Source organism: Cavia porcellus, unplaced genomic scaffold (assembly GCF_034190915.1).
Source record: "Cavia porcellus strain 051 isolate PalLab524CR breed Dunkin Hartley unplaced genomic scaffold, mCavPor4.1 scaffold_7, whole genome shotgun sequence".
Lineage (NCBI taxonomy): Eukaryota > Metazoa > Chordata > Mammalia > Rodentia > Caviidae > Cavia > Cavia porcellus.
Window position 1 is genome coordinate 47749643 of NW_026947490.1, and position 24118 is coordinate 47773760.

At 46.9% G+C, this 24118-nt stretch overlaps 2 protein-coding genes across 2 annotated transcripts in view; both read left to right on the forward strand.

Moving 5' to 3' along the window:
* The window catches only part of LOC100729796 (sodium/potassium-transporting ATPase subunit alpha-4), a 32270-nt gene extending 25115 nt beyond the window's left edge, over positions 1 to 7155 (forward strand). Inside the window, exons 19-22 of the mRNA XM_063253513.1 lie at positions 2939 to 3069; positions 3182 to 3283; positions 6148 to 6239; positions 6501 to 7155. Of these exons, the coding sequence (XP_063109583.1) occupies positions 2939 to 3069; positions 3182 to 3283; positions 6148 to 6239; positions 6501 to 6529 (354 nt within the window). The 3' untranslated portion in view covers positions 6530 to 7155. The remainder of the gene's footprint in view (positions 1 to 2938; positions 3070 to 3181; positions 3284 to 6147; positions 6240 to 6500) is intronic.
* Positions 7156 to 13539: 6384 nt separating this feature from the next.
* Casq1 (calsequestrin 1) lies at positions 13540 to 23612 on the forward strand. Its single transcript, XM_003466564.4, has 11 exons — positions 13540 to 13983; positions 15798 to 15882; positions 16751 to 16851; positions 17867 to 17978; positions 18304 to 18377; positions 18840 to 18970; positions 20106 to 20151; positions 20477 to 20531; positions 20738 to 20838; positions 21530 to 21604; positions 22958 to 23612. The coding sequence occupies exons 1-11, from the start codon at positions 13723 to 13725 to the stop codon at positions 23114 to 23116; spliced, it is 1200 nt and encodes a 399-aa protein (XP_003466612.1). The 5' UTR covers positions 13540 to 13722; the 3' UTR covers positions 23117 to 23612.
* The last annotated feature ends 506 nt before the right edge of the window (positions 23613 to 24118 follow it).

Genomic DNA, 24118 nt, shown 5'->3' on the forward strand with positions numbered 1-24118 from the left:
GAAGTGACAGGGCAGAGAGTGAGCTTGGCAAAGTCTTGAAAAGTGGGAGAAGGGCGGCACCAGACAGAATAGATATGTCATCCCCAGTCCTATCTGGGTGCTCAGTCACTTGCCTGAAACTTCATATCACATCTGTAAACTTCTCTTTGTTTACCATGATGAAATTTCAGTTGTTTCCTCTTTTCCTTGGCCACCCCACCTTCCCGAATTCCTTGCAACTGGAGCCTTCTTTGTCATATCAACTCTTCTGAGCTGACTTCTGTTTTTCCAGGTTTTGAACATGATTGCCCCCCAAATTAATGCTGTGTCCTCCCATTACCTTCCCTCCTCCTGTAATAGTTTACGTAATGACTTGAAATTTAAAAAAAAAAAACTTATATTCTTTATATGTTCCATCTGTACTATTCTAAACTTTTTAAATGTAAAGGACGCCTCTCTGTGGTCATCTTTGCCAGCATCCAAGATGAATGAGAGTCATACTGAAGCCCTCTCCTCGCTAATATGGGCTCAAGAATTTTAGTATTTTTTTTTAACTGAATACCCTCATCTCAATTTCTAAATCAGTGAGACGTGGGACACTAATTATGCATAGAAATACAGAATCACACATAGACTGTTATCTTTATTCACTCTGTAAGTAAGGAAATGAAATCTAGAAAGATGTAACCACTTGCTCAAAGTCCTGCTGTGAATCCCTAGAAGAGCTGGGTTCGGGTTCTGAACTGTTGCTTCACACCTGGCATCTTCCCAGCGCACCCTGATACCTGCAAACTAAGCTAGTTGCAGGCTTCTCAAAAGTACATTCAGACATGAGTTGTTGGAAGGACAGCTGTCATTCACATGTGGCTTCTGCTAGCTGAGCTCCGTGAGGCCATCAGACATCAGTGTCTACAGCCACCAGTGTGGCTCTAGAAGCCAGTGGTGCCCAAGGTCCGCAACACTGTTCAGCAGGCCACAGCTCTCAGCCCTCCACTCAGGTGCTGGTCAGTTTCACAGCCTGATCCCTCCTCACTGCTGCCCAAGACATGATGTGACATATTTTTTTTCTCTTTGAGAGATTCAAGATGTGACATATTTTACTTTATGATAAATGAAAGATAATTAAAAGTAAGTTAAGTAAACTCCTTGTAACCTAAAGACACCTTAAAGTATTAGAAAAATGAGTTGAGAACAGTTGCTCTGAGGAGCAAATTTCATAAAGCCAGGGTCCATTTGTGTCCCTTCCACAATTGTTAAGTATTAGATTATCTAACATAGTAGAGCTCCCCACTCAGAGAGTACACTACTTACTGCTAAAAGCAAGAAGAGCTCCTTGCCTTCTAAATAGTATGCATGTATGTACCTATATACATGTACGATCATAATATCCAATCAACACATTGGAAGCCCAAGAGAGTCAAAGAAATGTGAGAATTAAGATTCTACACTGAATGAGATGGAAGTGTAAAGGGTAAAGATGGTGAAGAGAGAGAGAATCTTGAAATTAAAATCATAGAGAAATTCTAGGTGTTAGGAAGAATAATATCTAAAGCTTAACTATGAGAACAAGCAGCCCACCTGGGAGCGGAAAATGATGGACCATGGTATTAGAAAAATCACTGACCTGAATATTTAGGTCTCAAAACAAAAACTAAGGCAGACAAAGTGGCACACACCTATACTCTCAGCACTCTGGGAGGCTGAGACAGGACTAGTGCAAATCTGAGCCCAGTTTGAGCAATACTGAAGTCTGATGGCCTCACATTAACAAGACTCTCACAAAATGAATGAAAATGAAAGCCAGGGCTGTAGCTCAGGGCAGAGGCTCTGGGTTCAATCCCCAGTACAGGAAAACAGAGACAGACAGACAGACAGACAGACACACACACACACACACACACACACACACACACACACACACACAAGCCTCAGTAACAGTGAGGCAGAGCCAGAACCTTGGGAACTGCCGGGAAGGGGCACAGGTAATAGCAGCTGACTGCAGTGAAGGGCAGCTGTTAGGATCCGAGGCACACGAATCTGCTGACAGCTCTGATTCTTAATTTCATGCTTGGTGCATCCATTTTCAGCCTTTGTTTTCTGACCACTTAAGGCTTCAGATTTCCCTTTCAGTACAACTGTGACCGCATCCCAGGTGGCCTGGCATGTAGGGTCTCATGACTGTGCAGTCCTACATATTTTCAAAGTTCCTGTTTGCTCTGTGAGTTATTTATAAACACACTGCTTCACTGTTTTGTTTTTTAACACAAGCTCTTTCCTCTGGCCTAATTTAGGGGCACCTCTTGTGTCCCTGCAGCCCTCTGTCATCTCACCTCTTGTCCTGGCGTAGGTAGCATATTTATGTCTCCCACTAGACTCTCAGTGTCCTAGCTGTGAAACAGGAATGAAAGAACCTTGCAAGGAATGACTGAGCGAATGTCTCCAACCTAGCACTCCTCAAGCATTCCCCTTTTCCCGTGTCCCCATCTTCCTCCTGTCCTTCTGGCCTATGACCTCTGACTCTGCTGTCCTAGATCCACCTTCTTCACATCATACTTTTTTTTTTGAGATTGGGTTTCACTATGCAGTTCAGGCTCGCCTTGAACTCATAGCAATCTTCCTGCCTCAGCCTCCCCAGAATGTGGGGATGATAGACATGCACCACCATGCCTGGCCACACACCACACTTCTTATTTTAGTAAAGATCTGCTGGGCGTGCTGCATGCTTTTCATTAAACTGACCATGGGGAGGGGCACAAAGATAAATAAGGCCTTGTTCTTGAGGAGCTCCCATCAGGTAAGGAAAACACTTGGAAAGTACGGAGGGAGAGACACTTGCAGAGCACTCTGAGAGTCCTGAGAGGGAAGACCTGACTCAGCCTAGGTGTCCCACAGGCCAGGAAGCCTTTGAGCATCTAAACCCCTCCTGACACTGATGTCACCTCTCTGCCCGCCCTCCCAGACCTACGAGCAGCGGAAGGTGGTGGAGTTCACCTGCCACACAGCCTTTTTCATCAGCATCGTGGTGGTGCAGTGGGCTGACCTTATCATCTGCAAGACCCGCCGTAACTCAGTCTTCCAGCAGGGCATGAAGTGAGCGCCAGCCACCAAAGGCCCCAGGCTCTCCCCAGCCCCTGCACTGAACCAGCAGTTTCCCCGTGCCTTCTCCCCCATCTCAATCACACTCATAAATGTTTCTTCCCAGAAACAAGGTCCTACTCTTTGGGCTCCTGGAGGAAACACTGCTGGCGATTTTTCTGTCCTACACTCCAGGCATGGACAAGGCTCTGCGAATGTACCCACTCAAGTAAGCAGGAGGGTGCCAGCAGGCGAGTCTCCGGGCACAGGCAAGGTGGTCACCAGCTAGGTGCCACCTGGATCGATGGGCTGTGTGTTTAGTGACTGTGCCCCAGGAAGGAAGTGCTTGGGGGAGGAAGTGGTCACAGCCATTCCACATGTGCATCTAGCTGCCTGCCAGTGTTTAACAGAGAAGAAGAATCTTTCTTTAGGGTGACAGGTGGTGTAGCTGTGCAAGGATGTAGCTGAAGTAGCTCTAAAAATAGCCTAATCTAAGCTTAGCTAATTCTGCTGTATTTAGGCCAATATGTTTTGATATATATGTGTGTGAGGGAACACTGAAATTCTGTCAGATGCCTTTTCCTGTTCTTTGTTGGTTTGCTGTGTTGTTTTCATTTTGGTTTTGTCTAATTTTGGTTTTGGATTGGTTTGGTTTGGTTTGGGTTTGATTTTTGAGACGTGACCTTGCTCTACAACCCAGGCTGGCCTCAAACTTACAATCACCCTGCCTCAGCCTCCCAAGTGCCAGGATTATCGACATCCACCACTACACCTGGGTATTTTGTCCTAGCATTATATGTGCTTGTGAGCTTTTTAAATTTTAAAATCTACAGGGAAGGTGGAAACACCGTTCCATGATCATGCACCTACCTGCTGCATAGGCAGCCTCTGCTCATGATTTAGTGTGGATTCTTCCAACTCATTTCCTGTGCATTGACATTGCTTTATTCATCTCTCCATTCCCTGCAGTGTTGTACACAATGGTTTATACAAGATAGTTGTTCAACTGATGTTTAATAGGAGGCCCTTATGGACTGACAGTACCAAGTTTGAATCTCGCTGTGTGCTATTCTGTGGCCTTGGAGAAGTAGGCAACAATTCTGAGCCTCTGCTTCGTCTGTAAAATTCCAATAATACACACTTCCCAGGGCCGGAGAGTGGAGCTCATCGGTAGGACACAAGCTTACCCTCTGTGAAGTTTGGGGTTTGGTCCTCAGCACACCCCAAAACAAACAAACAGACAAACAAGAAACAGGCACTGTGCCACTGAGCTGTATCCCCTCCCTACCCAGGAAACAGGAACAAAAACACCTCAACTAAACAAAACAAAACAAACAAAACTCACCTGGAAGAGTGTTGAGAATTACACCCAGAAATGGGTGTGTGGGAGGGTTGTGATAGATACTTTGTTAATAGCAGCTTTATTATTGTCGTATTATGTACATAAAGAAGTAATGACACACACAGTGACTACTATCTGTCCACTCTTCTATATACCTTGGCCTTGGGGCTGAGTGCCCCATCCTGTGATTATTTTTTGTGCACTTGCCCTCTTCTCTCTGACCTCCCTGAGCTCCCCAGGTCAAATGCTATCATGTAACATTTTTATCTCCTCGATGTGTAACACAGAGGCGGCACCCATGGCCACTGTTCAGTGAGAGGCATCTGTCTCTCAGAGTTTACATCCGAGGTGCACATGTGTGGAGAAGGAACCTGACCCCACTGTGGTAGCTGTTCTCCACATATATGGGACTGCCATGCTCTCAAAACAGGGCTAGTTGAGCCCAAAGAACTAAATTTATAATTTTAATTTTCATTCATTTAAAGTTTAAAAGTTAAAGCAGCACTAACTGTATGTTAAATACCACTTCATTTGTCTTTTGGTTGGGCTACATTTCCCCGTAATTGTTGAAAATTTAGTACATGGGTTGAAATGTGCCATCAGCGTAAGATATCCATCAGATTTGTAAGACTTACAATGGAAAGAAGAATGTAAACTATGTCATCAATAATGCTGGTATTGGTTACATACAGTTAAGTGATAATATTTTAGTTAAGTCAAGTAAAATTACTAAGATTAATTTTCCTTATTTAATTTAGGTATTAGAAACTTTTTTTTTTTTTTTTTTAGACGATCTCACTATGTAGTACAGGCTGGCCTTGAATTCACTATGTAGTGTAGGCTGGCCTCAAACTCACAACAATCCTCCTGCCTTAGCCTCCAATGTGCTAGAATTATAGGCATGTGCTACCACACCTGGCTAGATATTGTTAAATACTGGATGTGGTTCATACTGTGTTTCATTTGGGCAGTGCCATTGGGCTAGGCCATCTCTTCTCTTTGTTACCCAACAGAACAACTTTGGTCCTGATTCAGTCCCTATCCAGAATTCATCTTTCTGGTATCTAATTATAGAAAGGGGTTCAGGAGGAAACACAAGGCCTCCCTTTTTTTGCAGTGTGGGAGAATATAAGAAATTCTTGGGTATAGTGGTGCTTGCCTGTAATCCTAGTACTTGGGAGGCTGAGGCAGGCGGATCGCTGTGAGTTTGTGGCCAGTCTTATCTACATAGTGAGTTCAACACCAGCCGGAATTGCACAATGAGACCCTGACTCAAAAGACCAAAGGAAATTCTGCCCAGTACCTTGCCTTGTTCCACTTGCAGGCTTTTGTTATGAGAGAAATAGGAACACCCTGTGCTAGATGTCTGGGGCTGTCACAGATAAACCTTTCCTGCTCCGGAGGTGTAAAGCTTAGAGTATGCAGAGAGCAAAGGGCCTCTCCCTCAGCAACTCTGGATTTTAGAAGATAGACTCTATAAACAGTGCAGGTGCCTCTGAATATGACATTTAGACAGTGCTTGGCGCATCCCATTGTCTCCTCTGCACCCCTCACCCCTCAACCCCAAGGCTCTGACCTCCTCACAGGAAGGGATTAGCTCTATCTCACCTCGAAGTCTCTGGTACTCGTCATGGTCTCAGGCACATACAGTGGATGCAATCATGAAACCTAATTCCTGGGCACTGTTTGCTATGCCCGCCCTTCCCGTCTCCATATCGTCTGCCACACTGGCCAACTGTTACTCCCTGCAGGATAACCTGGTGGCTCTGCGCCGTTCCCTACAGCATTTTTATCTTCATCTATGATGAAATCCGGAAACTAATCATGCGTAAACGGCCTGGAGGTGAGGCTCCCCTGGGCCCTGCTCAGAGTAGGCACCAGCCCCATGAGAAGCTCTCTTGTCTTGCCTGACTCCTCCAGATCCACTGGCTTCACCCACACCCCACTGCCTGCCCCTCTCTGGACACCCCCCCATCTCCTCCAGGGTTCAGTGTGGGCTCCACGCCACAGGCCTCCAACTTCCTCCTCTCCCTCCTGCTAAGCTGCCCTCCTTGCCTCCCCCGCCGCCTTCTCCCAGCTCACTCTGGTCTCTGCTCCTCCACAGGCTGGGTGGAAAGGGAGACATACTACTAAACTCAGCAGAGGAGCTTCTTGCGACGGGTGCCACAGGAGCCAGGACTATTTTGACACAACATCTGAGAGAGCAAATGAGTTGGGGCAGAGACACTGGACAAATTGCCTTGGAGGAGAGTGACAGGCAATCCAGAGGCAGGACTGAGGGTGTCACGGTGGGGAAGTGGGGTGGGTCGAGGGGAAGCCCAGAAGGGAGGGGATGGTCCTGTTGAATCCAGTAGCCAGTTGAGATAATAAATATTTGTAACAGTCTTCACCTGGCTGAATGCATCAATCTGATTTTTTGAGAGTGGGGATCTCAATATCTTCATAGCCAAGCAAAGGAAGACTTCCAGGAACCTAAATGGAAGATGGGAGAGGATCCGAATCAAGCATCCTTGCCCCCGGAAGGATCTCAGTGTTACTCTTGATCTCTTCAGGAGCAAGAGCAAAATACTCACTCTAAAAATGCAGCTGGAGCCAGGTATGGTAGCACATGCCTGTAATCCCAGCCCTCAAGAAGCTGAGGCTCAAGTTCAAGTTCATCCTGAACTACCTAGCAAGACCCTATCTTAAAAAACAAACAAAACAAAACAAAAGTGCAATTGGAATCAGAGATTTAGAAGAGGGTAAAGAAGGTGATGACTGAGGAGCAGCTGTGCCACATCCCCAGAGGAGGCTGTAGCACTCATACCTAGACCCACATCCAGGTTGGTGAGGCCAAATCGTCCAACCCCTGCCTTGGACCTCCATAAGTTAGCATCAGAGCAGAGCTATAGCACAGGCTGGAAGAGACCTGACTTTCCCAGGGAAGAACCTTGGGTCTGGAGAGGTTAAATGACTCGGGAGCAGTCACATGGTAAGGGATGTCCCCTGAGCCAGACTGATGGTCCTGCCCCTTTCCCCCACCATGGGAATATCTCAATCCTTCTACCTGTCATCTCTAGTATAGTCTTAAAATAGCGGCTACACAAATTCTAGATAAGCACTCTGCTACTGAGCTACACCTGTATGCTGCCCAGGTCTTAGGTGAGTGGAAAGTCCCAGGGAGCCCCTAGTCTACTCACCTCCTCTCTTCCCTCCCACCCCTTGCCTGGCCACTGAGCCCTCCACTCTGCCCCACAGCTTAGTTCATTCTCAGGCATCTTTCAGAGCACGGGGTTGGGTCTACCCATTAGTAGACAGGATGAGAGAGATGCTCAGCAAAGCTGGGGGTAGAGGAGAGAAACCAACTGGAAATGCAATCCTGGAGCTACGACTGGAACAGGTAAAATCTCAGCACTGAAGCTGGAACCTGTGCCTCTGGAAACTGCGATTTGAAATTCCTGCCACCGCTGCTGAGTCTGAATTGGCACAGCAAGGACAGAGACTCTGTCTCTGAGAGCAGGAATCAGCAAACAGAGTTGAGAGCGGGACTGGTGGGGAGCCCTGCACCAACCTGCGGTGAGTGAGAGGAATGGGGACCCTTTCATAGACTAGGAGGCTCCAACAGAGGACATTCTCGGACCGGGCAGACTACCCAGAACAGGACACTGCAGTGACTTTAGTCGCATATTCCCCTCTCAAGCAGGATTGGTGGGGAGTGCTTGGTCTGGGTGATGCCACAGACTAGGACTCAGTAGGCTAGCCCAAACCAGGTCCCAGCACCTGTCGGTGCACCCTAGCAGTGAAGCCTTCAGTAGGTTGACCTGGAGGGGCAGGCCCAGCAGAGGCTCCCCAGGGCTGTGTCTCCCTAGTACACTGCAGTGGGAGGGAACACCTAGCTAGCAAGATTCAAACAAACTGTAAACAACAAAGAAAGAGACTAGGCCTCCTATATACGCCTGTATGGAAGGAACAAAAAATATAAGAAGAGGAGACAACAAGAAAGGGTCCTTGGCCCCCAATCCTGAGAACACTGATCCAGGAAAGGTAAATGCAAAGGAGAATGAGGACAGAAAACATGCAATATCAGACATGGCACCAATAAACATAAAGTGTTATCTCCGGAGCCTCATTAGATGAGTTCAAAAGTGAAGTATTTAATGAAGTAAAGCAAGATATAAGTAGAATAGTTAGAGAAATGCTAAGCACCGCCCAAGAAAAAACAGATGATGGAATGGAAGAACAGAAAAAAAGGGGAGAATTGTTTGATGGAGAAAATAAAGAAAACATAGAATACATGAAGCAGGTTCAAAGAGATTACCAGGAAACTAAAAACTCTATTGAAAGCTGGCATAACTACTTGAAAGAAACTAAGAATAGATTATCTGAACTGGAGGACAGATTTGTAATGTGGGAGCATGAAATGAAAAACTTCTTAAAAATAACAAGGAAACAAACAGCAATAATACAAAGGCTAAAAGATGATAAGAGGATCTATAATTTAAGAATTACGGGGGCTGGGGATTTAGCTCAGCGGCATAAGCACCTGCCTTGCAAGCAGGCAGTCATGAGTTCAATCCCCAGTACCGATAAAAAAAAAAAAAAGAAAAAACAGTGTAAAAAAAAAAAAAAGAATTAAGAACGTTGTAAAGTCATAGGTGCAAAAAAAAAAAAAAGAATTAAGAACGTAAAAGAAGAAGTAGGGACACAAACAAATGAACTACAAAGGCTATTCACAGAAATAATCCAGGAGAATTTCCCTAATTTAGCAAAAGGTAAAGATACTCAGATGTATGAGGCATACAGGACTCTAGCCACCCACAACCCAAACAGAACTATACCCAGGTATATGATAATCAAAATTCCAGAAATCCAATATAAGAACAGAATATTAAAAGCCATCAGAGACAAGAAACAGATCACTTACAAGGGAACACCCATCAGAATTATAGCAGACTTCTCGGCACAAGCCATCAAATCACGAAGAGCGTGGGGGGAAATAATTCAAGCTTTGAAAGATAATAACCTCCAGCCAAGATTGATATATCCTGCACAACTGTCCCTAGAAATTGATGGAAAAACAAGGTACTTCCAGGATAAAGAGGAACTAGGGGAATTTGCAACCACCAATTCAACTCTACAGAGAATACTGCAGGACATTCTAAAAAAGAAAAATACCAAGATTCCAGAAACAGTGGCAGAGAGGCCACAATGAATGGAGCAGAAAGTGAAATGAAGAAGACAAACTGACAACTAATGACAGAAAAAGAGCTCAAGAGAAATGAGGCAGAGAAGGTTGGATGGTATAAACAGCTATTTTGGAGAAAAGAAGACATCATAATAGCTAGGGCTGATTTAATATCATCTTGTTTTGAAGTCCCATCAAGCTTTTGTTCTTCTGTCTCCATCGGTCTTAACATGTTGTATCTTATTGGATTTTATTATATGTGACAATATAAGCAAAAACTTTTATAGACAAGGAGATTATTCAGAAACCATTGTTCATTTTCTGTTGATTCTAAATACCCTGTAATACTGTTATTCTCTTGAATGGTTTTACATTGTCTTGGTATGTTTGATGTTACAGTATACAAAGTTATACTCAAAGATTTCAAGGAAAGAGACAATGTGGTAAATACTTTTTATGTCGGGATATCTTGTGGTGAAACACTATTTTGTTTCAATGGTTATGTTTGGACTTGTGCTGTTTTGTTGTTATGTCCCCTTTAACTCAATCTCCTTTGTTTATTATTTACTTTTTAATTTTTATCTTTTTAATTAAGGGAAAATAAATAAAAAATATTAGAATATATTATAGTAACCCACTTTGATTGCCTATTAACTTGATGAAACCCTGTATTGCTCTCACCATCTTGTTTTGACTGATTTTCTCTTCTGTTTTGCTTGATAGTACCAAGTTTGAGAGTATAAGCAACACCTGTGAAGACAGTAAAATTCATTATGATGCCCATTCTGGTTTGACTATTATCTTCATTTGAAGTCCTGTAATGTCTCCAATGTTTTGGTTTTATTGGTTTTGTTCTTTACTGTTTTGTTCAATTTTATTATAACTGATGATATAGGCAGTTCTTTTTAAGATGGCAAGAGGCATTATGGTAATCATTGTTGATCACCTTGTATTTTGTTTTTACATTATATATCATGTCCATCCTTTTGATTTGACTGACTCTGTTTTGTTATGTCACATTTGGTTTTATTCTCTTCAAAAAGAAGTAATAAGAACTGTGGGAGTAATAAAACCCAAAATGTGTAATCATTATACAAAAGAGAAGAAATGAAAGTGCTCTAAAGGACATAACTGCATGTATATTTAAGTGTATAAGATAGATAACCATATTACTGAGTTTTGTTGGATCACTGAACACAACTGTTTCCAGTCTCACTGTTTGAAAGTCCACTTTATATGCTTTAATTTTGTAACTTGAACAACTATTTCTAAGATGATAATATGTAATCTATAAACTAGTGATTTCCTACCGTTTATTTTTTCTGAAATTCTGTATAACTTGTACCCTTTTTCTGCTTTTTTTCTTTTTCTCCTTAAATAAAATTAAAAAAACAAAAAGCTGGGGGGGGGCCACCATGAACTGTTGCCAGGGATGAAGCACCAGTATTAAGTGCATGCTGTGCATAGGGCACCATCAATGAATTCCCACGTCTACTTTTACCACGCCCTCCTGTATCACAGATCAGGAAACCAAGGTCTGTGTGAATCCAGAACTGTGCTCTTCTTTACCTTTTTGCAGACCAGCCTTACACCGAGAGCCGAACCAAACCACAAATACAAAATGAAACCCAAACACAAGATAGGGGTGGGAGAAGGGTCACTGGCTGGGCTAGAGGATGAGGCTAGTGAGGAGGGCCATCTCACCACAGGGATAGCCAGCCCTTCCTTCCCCTATACCAGGCCCCTGCTTGGAGGTCTCATTCTATCCAGGACCCCTTAGGTCTCACAGCACCAGGTCTCCTGGGGTCAAGGCTGTATCAGTCTGGGGTCCTTCCTTGCTGCTGACAAGGCTGAACCAGACCCTGGAGGATGGAGGGGCCAGGAGGTATGCAAGTGAGGTGGGGAGGGGGAGCAGCCAGTGGCCAGCTCCTCGGATTTCAGCAGCAGGAGCTTTGGGTGTCTGGTGGGTTAAAAATACAGAGGCCCCAACTCAGGGTCATTTGATACCAGTGGCTGAGGCCTGTTAAATCCAAGGGGCTGAAGGCAGGGGCCTAGAGGGAAGAAAATCAAGCAGAAAGTAGAGAGCAAAGCCTCAGAGAGAGGAGGGGTGCAGGGTATAGGAGCTGGAAAGGATGAGAGAAAACTAGCACCAGAAAGGTCAACCAGAGCGAGCTGCGCTGAAAAAGACCAGGAGATGGAGGGGTCCTAAGTCCCCGTGAGTCCCACCTCACACCCTTGAGGTACCAAAGGTCCAGCTCAGGATGGAGCCAGTCCGACATTCCAGTGTCTCGGCCCAAATGTTTGCCCTTTCCCAGAAGCCACAGAAGGGAGAAATAGGCACTGGTGGTCATTTGGGGCATTCAGTGGGCAGGCCTGCCCATTGTCTTGGCTCTAGCTGTGAGCTCTGGCACTCCAGCACTCTCCGGGAGCACAGAAGATGGAATCCTGAGGTCTCTTTAGCTCTAACGGGCCATGCTTGGGCTGGTGTGTGCCTCTCCTGCTCCGGTGACAGCTGTCCTTCTTGGATCCACTCCTGCCATGCACTTGAGATTTTCTGCAGCTTTTCTTTCTTAGCTGAGTAAGATCTGCCCCACAGGAGGGTGGAAAAGTTATTTTGCTAACATAATTTCATGTTCCATGCCTCTGCCTGGATGCAAAATAAACACTGTCCTCACTGAAGGAGAAAGGCTTTGATACTGTTTCTCTGTAGTTTCCCTTCTGCCTCAGTTTCTCTGTGCATGGTAAGGGCCCTGGAAAGTCATGAAAAGGATCCTTCTAGGTGCCCAGAGCCAAACTCTTCTGCTCTGTTCTCACCTGCAAGTTGGAATCCGGCAGTTATAGCCCCACTCCCAGCTCTGTGTTGAGTCTAAGGTGCAACACAACTCACTGACAGCCTTGGTTTAGGGCACAGGACCACTTCTTGGCATCTTCCTCATATTCTTTTTTACTCTCAGTTTTTCTACCTGATCCCTTTTGTCCTGTGAAAGACACAGGAATAAATAGTAACTCTTAGCTGTCTTTGGAATCACGCACAGCCTGGGGAATCCTCCCTTCCCACTGTGCTCTAGAAAACCAAGCCCCACAGGATCAGAGCAGACAGTGCATGCAGGAGGTGGCAGCCAAGTGACATTCCCTTCCTCATGGTGGCCCTTATGGGCACAGAAACCCCACATCTGCATCCATCCCTACAGGATGGAATCTGGGCCAGCCCTGTCCTCCCCTGCATTCTTGGTTTAGGAGTGTTGAGTGAAGTAAAGGAAACTGGCTGGAGCCAAGCCAGCTCGCCAGTCTTGGACTCAGCTCCATCTTTTATTCAGAGAATGATCTCATCCTTGATCCTGGTTCTTTAAAGGGAACCGCAGGGGGTCTCTTTCCTGCAGCCTGCACTGCCCTTTTATTGCCCCCTTCTCCTCCCCAGGATTACAGAAAAAGACTTTACTATAGAAGGTTCCCAAATTTTAGGACCGGGAGGCACCATGCCTGCATCACATTTGGTCCTCTGTAATCAGTTTCAGCTCTGATGCGGGACGATACCTCCTCTTCTCCATCCGCACTTCTTTCCTCTCCCCTTGCCCTGCATACTCTCAGTCACCCCCAATTACCCCTACACCTCCCCTCCCCCAGCCCCAGCTTCACTTACCTCCGACTCATCTGGTCTTATTTTTAGATCCCTCTGTCTCTCCCCTTTCCTTTCTTAATATGGCGATGAGCTCTTGGGCCAGCACAGGGACAGGGGCTGAGGAGCCCTGGACACTGGGGGAGGGGAGGAAGGAGCTGCTGGGAGCCTGGGGGAGAGGTGTAGGAGGTGGAACCATTCTGGCCCTCATGGAGCTGTCCTGGCCTCAGAAGGTTATCCATCTCCTGCCAACCACGGAGACATATTTAGACAGGACCAGGTGGGGACCGAGTGATGCCAATTTCAAGGGGCAGCTCCAATTCTCTCCCCGCCCCCTGCTCCTAGTCCTCCTCCTGACCCTTTTCCACTTGGCTCTGTCGGCAGTTTCTCTGGGACCCAGCAGTGTCTTCTGTCCACTGCTCTGGGCCACTCCCCACCCCACCCCCACTTGGAGCCCCTAACTCAGTATTCAGCACCCAGGGGCCCCTCTCTACCCCGGCTAACCTCCCCTGGACCACGAGACCCGACCCAGATCCTACTACCTCCATGCGCGCTGCAGACACGATGGGGGCCAGAGCAGTGCTGCTGTTCCTGCTGGTGCTAGGGACACCCCAGTCAGGGGTCCAGGGGGAGGAAGGGCTGGACTTCCCTGAGTATGATGGTGTGGACCGTGTGGTCAACGTCAACGCAAAGAACTACAAGAATGTGTTCAAGAAGTATGAGGTGCTGGCACTCCTCTACCATGAACCCCCCGAGGATGACAAGGCCTCACAGAGACAATTTGAGATGGAGGAGCTGATCCTAGAGGTGAGTGGGGGGCTGCAGGTCAGCCATGCATGCCCAGCCTTCTCTTTGACCCCTATTTTATATCATATATAAGATCTTTGAGCCCAGGACCTCTGTGTTGACCAACAGGACACAGATGGCATGGGACCTTACCCTCAAGAACCCAACATTAGGTAACTGCAGGGGCTGCAGCCGGGGGACTGGTGGAAGCTGGTAATCGGTTTGGCTTGGAAGGAGGGTAGAAAAGGGAGAGGCAGGTACTGGAGGGCTGGGGGAGAGGCCAGAGCTGCCACCAGCCCTGTGTACTGCACCCCCTTTTCCATTGCTATTCTCCTAGTAAAAACCTTCTCCACCATATATTTATGGGCTGCACCCCAATGGGTCGAAACTGATCCTAAGTGTAAACATTATCAGTGTCTTATCTGCCTATACTGAACGGCTGGGCTGAATGTTTAAAAGATTTCCTTGAAACCACCATGCCTCTCATTGGCCTTTTGCCTCTCTGTTTCCCTCCTTGCTTCCTAATTCCTCTTTGGTCTCTCTTGGATCAAGCTGGATGGCTTTGGGGAAATTTTTCACAGTTGAAAGAGGTTTCTGGATGCCTTTCCCACTTTCTCTTTCCAATCTGACTTGAGGTCTAAATCAGAGGGGGTGATTATGTCCTCTCGGAGCCAAATTATGCTTGAGTTTCCCTGCCTAAGTTTCGTTAGCCCCTTGGGCTTGGTATTGGGCTGGGTATTGCAGATAGGCCCCATTTCATCCAGGGTTTGGAGCATTTCGGGGTGGACACCAGGGCCACAGGCTCTCATTTCTGTGTGTCTCTGCCTGGCGCTGGAACCCACATCTGATTAATGAGCCAAGTATTTTTATCCCAAGTGCACAGAATCCTCAGTCATCCACCTGCCATCCTCCGCCCTTCCCCATCCCCCTAAGAATCATGGTGCCTGAGGGTTGAGTGGGGTAAAGCTGGAGGCTGTGTCCATGGCAGAGTGAATCTGGGTTGAAAACTGAGCCAGGACCTCAGAGCATGATTGCCCACAGCCTAAGAACTGGCTGGAGTACAATGTCAATGGAAAGCTGGACTTGGAGAAAGAGAGCTGTCTAGTCCCTGCTTGTCTTGCTCCCTCCAGGCAGGGGTGATAAGTGATGACCTCACCTCTACTCTCAGCCTTCTGGGCTTCCCTGCTCCTCAGCAGTACCCTTGCCCTCTAAAATTCTTGCATTGAGAGTCACTCAGAAGAACCTCAGGGATTCTAATATCACCCAGCTTGGCCTTTGACCAGGATGGAGTACAAGGATCACTCCTTCTAAAGAGAGCTGCCACTCTGTCATTCTGAGGCTACTCTTCAGCAGCCCCTCAGGATCTGGGGAATTCAAACCCAGTGCCTTAAAGTTCAACACAATAGCACCCTTCTGGGAGGTGCACATCTGAAATCCTAATACTCTGGAAGCTGAGGCAAAGTGGTCCTCATGAGTTTGAGTTCAGCCTGAGCTACATAGTCAGTTTGAGGCCAGAATTACAAAGAAAGACCCTGTCTCAAAGCAAAACACCAGACAAGCAACAAAAAGCACACTCCAGAGCTCAGAGGCAAAGCACTTGCCTAGCATGCATGAGGCCTTGGCTCCATCCCTAGTACTGCAGAAAGGTTGAACCAAAGACAAAATAGAATTGTAGGGAATATCTTAGGGATATTCTGAATCCTAGCATAGATAGGGCCAAGGTCATATGCATACATTAGCATAGGCTTCCTGCACCCAACTTGAAAGCTGGAGATGGGGCAGAAGGGTTAATAAGAATCTGGGGAGCTAATTTTAACCCTAACCCTTCACTCCAGTTAGCAGCCCAAGTCCTAGAAGACAAGGGTGTTGGCTTCGGTCTGGTGGACTCTGAGAAGGACGCAGCTGTGGCCAAGAAACTAGGTAAGGGAGGGGAGGGAGGGGCAAAGCGGGGCGGGCCTGTGAGACTGGGGAGGCCCAGCCTGGAGAACTGCAGGGGCACCCTGGGATCTGAGGAGCTCCGGAACTCTTCTTCTGGGTCTCTTCTAAAAGGAGGAAGGGAAAAAAGTAAAAAAAGTACTGAGATTGGAGGGGAGAGGGTGGCAGTCCCCACTTCTCCTTTATTCCTTATAGAGATCCATACTCAGATTCCAGCACGACATGAGCTGGCCCTCTTAAAATTTACCCAAACAACATGGCTAGATGCTGGAGAGATGAAGGAGCCGGGGAACACAAGCAGGGCTGGAAAAGAGGCGCTTGGGAACGCCTCCCCTTGTTCCTCCCCCTCCCGCGCCTCGGCCGGGTGTCACAGCACCGGCCACCAGGGGGCAGCACAGGTTGGACACCGGGCTCCGGATGTGAATGGGGGAGGGATGGTTAGTAACAGTGAAGTCATCTGGTCAGTAATGGCAGAGTTAAAGGGCAGGACAGAAAATCAGCTACCAGAGTTCTCAGAGGAGATAGCAGGAATATATGTCCCTCTGGTCACGGCAGGCAGAGAAAGGAAGCAATACTGCTGGACTAATTATCTCCCGATTTCCTCCCCTCAAACCTTAGCTGACCCCTCTCCCTCAGCTTTTCCCTGGAGATCCTCTGCTACCAGGCCAGCCTCCTTAGCTGCATCAGGGTAATGGACAGCACGTGCAGGGCTAAGGGACAGTAGAGGAAGTCGAGGTGGAGAAAGGGAGAAGTGGGGTCCAGTGGGGTCATGGAGTAGGCAGTGACCCAGGAGCTGGAATCTTGGATCTGCCGGAGGGGTGGGGCCATGGTTCACCTTCCACTCACTCCCTAGGACTAACCGAAGAGGACAGCATCTACGTGTTCAAGGGCGATGAGGTCATTGAGTACGATGGCGAGTTTTCAGCGGACACCCTGGTGGAGTTTCTGCTGGACGTGAGCATTTCCCTAGACTTCCCAGCCTTGCTTTAAATCACCGCTGAGCCTCAACCCTACGGGTCCCAATATTTCCCCTACACACACACACAGACACACACACACACACAGAGAGAGAGAGAGAGAGAGAGAGAGAGAGAGACACACACACACACACACACACACACACACACACACACCACTGAACACCCAGGCCACACACCACACATACATCCACAGAATGATCACAATATACGGTGAGTATTTAAAATTTTTTTCTTTTTTTTTTTTAAATTTTTTGCTCTTAAATTCCTTGAGATTAATATTTAAAATTTTTAAAAAGTATTTATTATAATAAAAGACACATTGCCATTAATCTCTTTTTTTTACCAAAATACTCCTCCTTGCTATGAGCACATTATTCATCATTCCTGCCACTTTCTGAAGCAGTTCCGACATCCTCTTTTGTGAGTGCCTTTTGGGATCTAACATATGGTAAATGCTGCTGAGCACCATCCAATAGAAAGTCAGGCTGCTAAAACCTCACTGTGTCCTCAGCCACCCTATTCACTGGATCTGGCACTGTGTGATTTATGGCTGTTTCCTAAAGTCAAAATGACCATGGAAGGTAAACCTTTTGAATCAGTTCAGAATGTCAAGGCAGCCACAACAGCGCAACCAAAGACATCCACGAAAGAGGACTTCCTGAACTATTTCAGAAAGTGAAAAGAAGGATGGAGTAAATGTGCTCAAAACAAGAGGCAGTATAGTAAGGGCGATTACTGGCAATGTATAAACTTTTAAAAATTTAATTCACCGTATTTTTTAGTCACAGTGTGTATACCACACTCACTAGACATACCCTTAGCCCAGACACATACACTCACCACACACGCATCACATGAAGCACACGACCACAGATAACACCCAACATAAACCTCACACAGCACACACACACCGACCTAGATCCTGCTCCTTCCGTGTCCTTCCAGTAGGACAGAAACATTTGCTGCCTTTGAAATCCCTGCTCTTCTAGGTCCTGGAAGACCCTGTGGAATTAATTGAGGGTGAACGAGAGCTTCAGGCATTTGAAAATATTGAGGATGAGATCAAACTCATTGGCTACTTCAAGAACAAAGACTCAGAGCGTGGGTAACCCTGAGACTTCACTTTCCTCCTCCCCTGCTGCCCACCTCCTTTTGTCTTCCTGTCTGTCCACCAGCTCCACATCTTTGCCTCCTTATTTCTCCTGCTTGCTAGCTCCATCTTCTAATCTCGCTGAGAGACAAACACCCCCCAGGATTCCACCTGTGCTATTATATTATAGTTCTAGAGTATCTTACCTCACTCTCAGCCGGTTAGAGGAGTAGCTCTCAGAATGAACCCCACCCACCAACAGCTGGGGATAGACCTGAGCAGAACTGATTCCTAGGCAGACCCTCATTCTAGATTGACTCTGCTTTTTTCCCTCAGATTACAAAGCCTATGAAGATGCAGCCGAAGAGTTTCATCCCTACATCCCCTTCTTCGCCACCTTTGACAGCAAGGTTCTCTGCTCTGTGGCCAAATTGGGTCCCTCTATCCCCTTAAGCTGTCCTCTGGCCTCTCTCGGAGTTCATTGGGGACTGGTCCCAATCTGCATGCTCGCTTTCCTCACCCCCAAACTAGCTTCTTCTGCCCTATGGATTTTAGAGCTAAAGAGAAAGGGCAGGAAGGAGGGGGAGGAGACTGGGAGGACAGCATCTGCCTGGCAAGCATGAGGTTGTGGGTTCAATCCTTGGTACCAAAAAAAATAAAAAAGACAGAGGGGCTTTGTATTACCTTGCCCATCTCTCATGTTAAACTAAATCTCAGAGAAGTCAAAACCTCAATCCTTTGTCACAGTGGCAGTGACAAGGACCCAGATTTCCTGATTCCCTTCCTAATGTTTGTTTCCCTCAAATAACTGCTTCTCACTGTGACTCTGTGCCTCCCACTGCTGTACTTACCGCCTGTGCCCTGCCCTGAAGGTGGCTAAGAAGCTGACCCTGAAGCTGAATGAGATAGATTTCTATGAGGCCTTCATGGAAGAGCCTATAACCATCCCAGACAAACCCAACAGTGAAGAGGAGATTGTCAACTTCGTGGAAGAGCACAGGAGGTAGGGGTCAGATGCCTCTCTGAGCAGGAGAGCCTCCCCTGAGGCCAGAACACCCACCTCTGAAGTGGGCTGGGGAACTTCAGCTAACCAGGAAGCTGGCCTCCCCTGGAGATGAATGCGCTTCCCCTTACCAGTGCCTACTGACACCCTGAATTTTGCACCCCAATACTTAGCACTGCACCTGAGTAGAGAAGACAGTCTGTAAATGTATGTGATGTATGCAACTTAAATAACCTCTGTTAACACATGAGTATTGAGTGCCTATGGTCAGCTAGGACTTGCAAAGTACTATTGTTACATTTAATCTGTTTATCAGTCTCAGAGACAGAAACCTCCCCAGAGTGGAGGGCTGGGTAGGGATCAGAACTGGACCTTAGCCCTGACCTGTTCCATATTCTCGCCCATACACTACTCTGTATGAGTGGTTCTCAGGAGAGGCAGAGGGAGCGGGAGGTGGGGGAAAGCATTTATCCTCCAGGGGATATTTGGCAATGTCTGCAAATATTTTTGGTGGTGGGGAATGCTGCTGCTGGTCTTTATGGCTCAAAGCCAGTTGAACGTCTTGCAGTGCACAAGACAACTTTCCCAATAGAAAAGTATCCAGCCCAAAAGGTCCGTAGGGCTGAGGTTGGGAAACCCTGCGTTATACTCACAGAGCTCTCCTCCTTCACAGTACCCTTCAATGGGAGATACCTACTCATCAGTTTAAATACCACTTGCTCTCTCCCACTAGAACGCACCACCTTTGTCAGGGCAGGAACATGTTTGCCTAGTTCAGTTCTACCCAGCATCTGGCTCAGTGCTGAGAATATATCAGGCCTTCCCTTCAGTGCTACTGAGGGGATGAATGGTGAATGAATGAATGAATGAATGAACGAATGAATGCTCTGATGTCCATTTTTACCTTTTTCCCAGAGGTCTCTCTTCCAGCCCTCGCCACTCTGCTGCTGCTCATTTTAACTCGGCAGTGATCTGGGCCTGGTGCCCAGAGCTTAGGCTTTGCTGGATGGCTTTGTTCTGGTGTACAAGCTGTCTGTGCCCTGGGCCTGACCCAGAGCCCGCCCTGCTGTGGGGACCCTCTGGAGGGACATGTCCTTCTCATCCACTGAGTAGGGACTCTGTCTGTCTCTTCTAGATCAACCTTGAGGAAACTGAAGCCTGAGAGTATGTATGAGACCTGGGTGAGTGCCCTTGGCCAGGCCCAGGCCCTCAGGGAACAAAAGGGTGGCTGAAGAGCAGAGCCCATGCCCACCCGTAGAAAGAACAGTGCAAAGGGGAAGGACAGGGGAGGGTTGTGTGTTCTGAAGAACATGTGGACAGACAGACATAAATGAATGGAGATGACGAGGGTGGAGTCCTGGGCTCTGGGGTAAAGGAATCACCCGAGGAGGTGTGGCAGCTCTGAAGCTGACAGTCACTGTGGTGAGGCTACTCCTGGTCCAGAAAATAGCTTTCCACAATTCGGGATTGAGGAACACTTAGAGTTTTCCCTACCCACCCCCACAGGAGGATGATATGGACGGTATCCACATTGTGGCCTTTGCAGAGGAGGCTGATCCCGGTAAGGCAGGAATACCAGCTCAGCCTGAGGGAAGGCAGGGCGGCTTGTTTGTTGAAACACAGGCCTCATGTGGGAGGCATTTCTGGAAGTTTACAAGCAACCTGGGGCTACACATGTGGAGATATGGGAGGCAGGGAAAGAGACTCCTGTTCCTGGTGTCTCTTCACTCTCTTCTTTCCTCACATCATAATTATGTTCCTTCCAAGATGGCTACGAGTTCTTAGAGACTCTCAAATCTGTGGCCCAAGATAACACTGACAACCCCGACCTTAGCATCATCTGGATTGACCCTGATGACTTCCCTCTGGTAAGAGGCCCTGCTCAGGACCTTTGACTATGGCACCTTCTAGGCTAAGGGTTAGTTTCAGAGTTCCTATTCCCATCTCCTGGCAGTGGGGCTTGGGAGTTTTTGTGTTGCACACTCAAGGGTGCTTTGGGCCTGGAGGTAACCTGAGCACAGGGGAGGAGGATGGGAAGTGAATCACATGGGACATAACACGCAATTCCCAGAGCAGAGGCAGCCGTGACTCCTACCCTCTCAATCGCAGAATTGTCGCATAGATTCGATCTCAGGGGATCGTTTGAATCCCCAACACCTAGCACCCACTGTTGAATAACAAACAGAAATGTGAGAACACTGGTGATTACCAGTGTGTCTACCTTCACCTAGAGATGCAGAAACTGAGGGTCAAGAGAACAGGGATTTGCTCAAACACCCAACTTCAATGTGCAGCACATCCAGGGTCACAGCAGGAGTTTCCTACCTCCTTTTCCTTGGGAAGCAAAGGCTGATATGCCCAGCTGAGCCTCCTGAGACTTTCCCTTTGGCAGTTCCATTCTTTCACCGCTTAGCTCTTATACTACTTTTAGGCCCTACTGCTGCAGTTGTCCCCTTCTGCTGTCCCCCTCTGTATCCCTGGGCTGACCCTCACACTTAGCCTCCTGTACTTGTGTACATCTAAATTCCATTAAGCTACTATGTTTGGATCTCTCCACAGCTTGTTCCATACTGGGAGAAGACATTTGACATCGACTTGTCAGCCCCACAAATAGGAGTCGTCAATGTCACTGATGTGAGTGTCCTTCCTTCATCCCCAGGGAGCCCCAACTTTGTTTCTCAGTGGAGGTTACTTTCCTCCACTCTGCTCACTGAGCCCTTCCCAAGAGAAGCAGACATGCCTAGTCCAATGGCTAGACTTACAATCTGAAATGACTGTCCCTTTCCACTGGAATGATGTCCTGAATCAGTCCCTTCCTCAGGCATTGTCACAGCTCACCTGGCATTGGGAACATGACTTTTATATGCCTGTACCTGCATGCTGTCTATTTCTTCCAGTAGACCATGAGATTTTTGAGGGCAGAAACTCATGCACCACACAGTACATGCTTCCCAACTGTTGAGTTGACTTGAATAAGCCATAGTCTTTGCTTTCATAGAATTAATCAGCCTAATTGGAGGGCAAGTATTTCATTAACTATAAGCCTAGATTGGATTGATTCTTTTTCTAGTACTGGGTGGGGATGAAACCCAAGGCCTTCACAAATCCCCAGCTCTTCTTTATTTTTTGAGACAGTGTCTCACTAAATGACTAACTTGCCAACACTAGACTCAAACTTGTGATCCTTTTTCCTCTGCCTCCTAGGTTCTAGGATTACAAGTATGTGCCACCAGGCCTGGCTTTGTTGGATTGGATAAAATTCATGATAAAGATACAAATAAAATGTTAAGAAGGCATAGAAACAAAAATGATTTCTGGGGCTGGGGATTTAGCTCAGCAGCATAAGCGCCTGCATTGTAAGCAGGCAGTCGCGAGTTCGATCCCTGGTACCGATAAAAAGGAAAAAGACAAAACAAACAAACAAAAAATGATTTCTGCTTTAGAGAGTCAAAGGAGTTTAAGAGAATGTGGCATTAAAGTGGATATTGTACAATGTCTAGGATGTCAACAAGTGACAGTTAAGAAAAATCACAAACTGAGTGGGAAAACCAAGATCGAACCATGAACAGTAGAAAAATAAAGATCAGGTTTGAGAATAAGTAGTTTGTTATGACTTGAGAAACAAGTCTATAGATCATTGAAGATGATACCAGAGAAGCAGGTTATGAAAAGCTTTGAATACTGAAAAATCACTGATTTTTTCCTATTTCCCATAAAGAGCCACAGGTAGTTTTGCACCAAAGACAGGACAGAAAGCTGGGTATGGTAAGAGCATGGGAAACATTTGAAGGGAGGTCTTTTGGTAATCCAACTTGTCAGTCTACTCCCACTTGTCACTATTCTAACCTAGACTTTACCTGGATAGTTTCCCTGACCACAAAGGATAGAGGATGTAAGGGAGGATGTAGAGAGCCCAGTGAGTGAGCGGGCATGTCCAAAGACCCGGGTGGAACTTAGCTTTGGTCCCCCGTTTGTGCCATCCTCTAGGCGGACAGCATATGGATGGAGATGGATGATGAGGAGGACTTGCCTTCTGCTGAGGAGCTGGAGGACTGGCTGGAAGATGTGCTGTCAGGTGAAATCAACACAGAGGATGATGACGAGGAAGATGACGATGATGATGACGATGACGATGATGATGACTAGCTGCTGTGGCAACCATCTCCGGCCCCGCCTGATCTCTTCATGTATCTTCCTCCCTTTCTGTCTATCCCTGAGTTCCTCTGGGAACACTAGGTCATTCTCTACCATAGGGCCTATTGGGGTCTATACATTGGGTGATGAGATTCTAATCACCCTCAGGTGATGAAGAAAGGAGTTACTTTTCCCTAGGCACTAGCCCAGCCTTCTCCTCTGACTTTGGTTCTCATCCTGCAACTTACCTGTATTTATTTTTTGTTTCTCCCACCGCGCTCTATCCTCTTCCTTGTGGTTCTGTTCTTTGCTGTATCTGTGGGTATCATCTCTGTTCTGTTCCTTCTTTGTACAGTCCTCCCCAGTCTCTCAAATCCTATATCCTTCTGTCTTGTCTCTGGCCAAGAGGAAGGGAGGGTACTGTGTTTGGGGCTGTGTCTCAGCCACTTCTTGTTAATGTATTTGGGTCAAATGCAAGGCCTCAATAAAGAGATCTGGGGCAGCATGAGCAAGTGTCTGTAGATGAAATCACACCTCTATGGCAAGAGGGAGGTGACCAGAGGACGTGAGCTCTAGGTGTGCGTGCCTTATTAGGAATGAGCTAGGGAACTATGGTAGGAGGGGGTTGGGGATGCCTCCAGGCAGTCATTTCAGAGAAGCCAGGATTATTTATCAGCTTCAAGTCAGGAAGCCTTTTCTGAACACATGGTGTTTGTCCAGGGCTGCTGTTGGGCTCTGGAAGAACAGACAGTGCCAGGCTTGTCCCTATTCTTCAGCTGATTAACCACACTGAGAAGTCAAACAGGCGCACTAAACAACTGAAGAAAAATACAAAGCAATATGTAATTAAGTGATTATATGCTGCTTGATCGCATCCTCCCCGTAGCTCTTATTGGAACATCAAGACTGATCCCCAATTCTCCTTCCTCGGTGGGGCCTTCTCTGGGTTCCCACTGCACTGCCAGCATATGCCTCCATCATAACATATTCTATCATAGCTCTTCACCTACATGT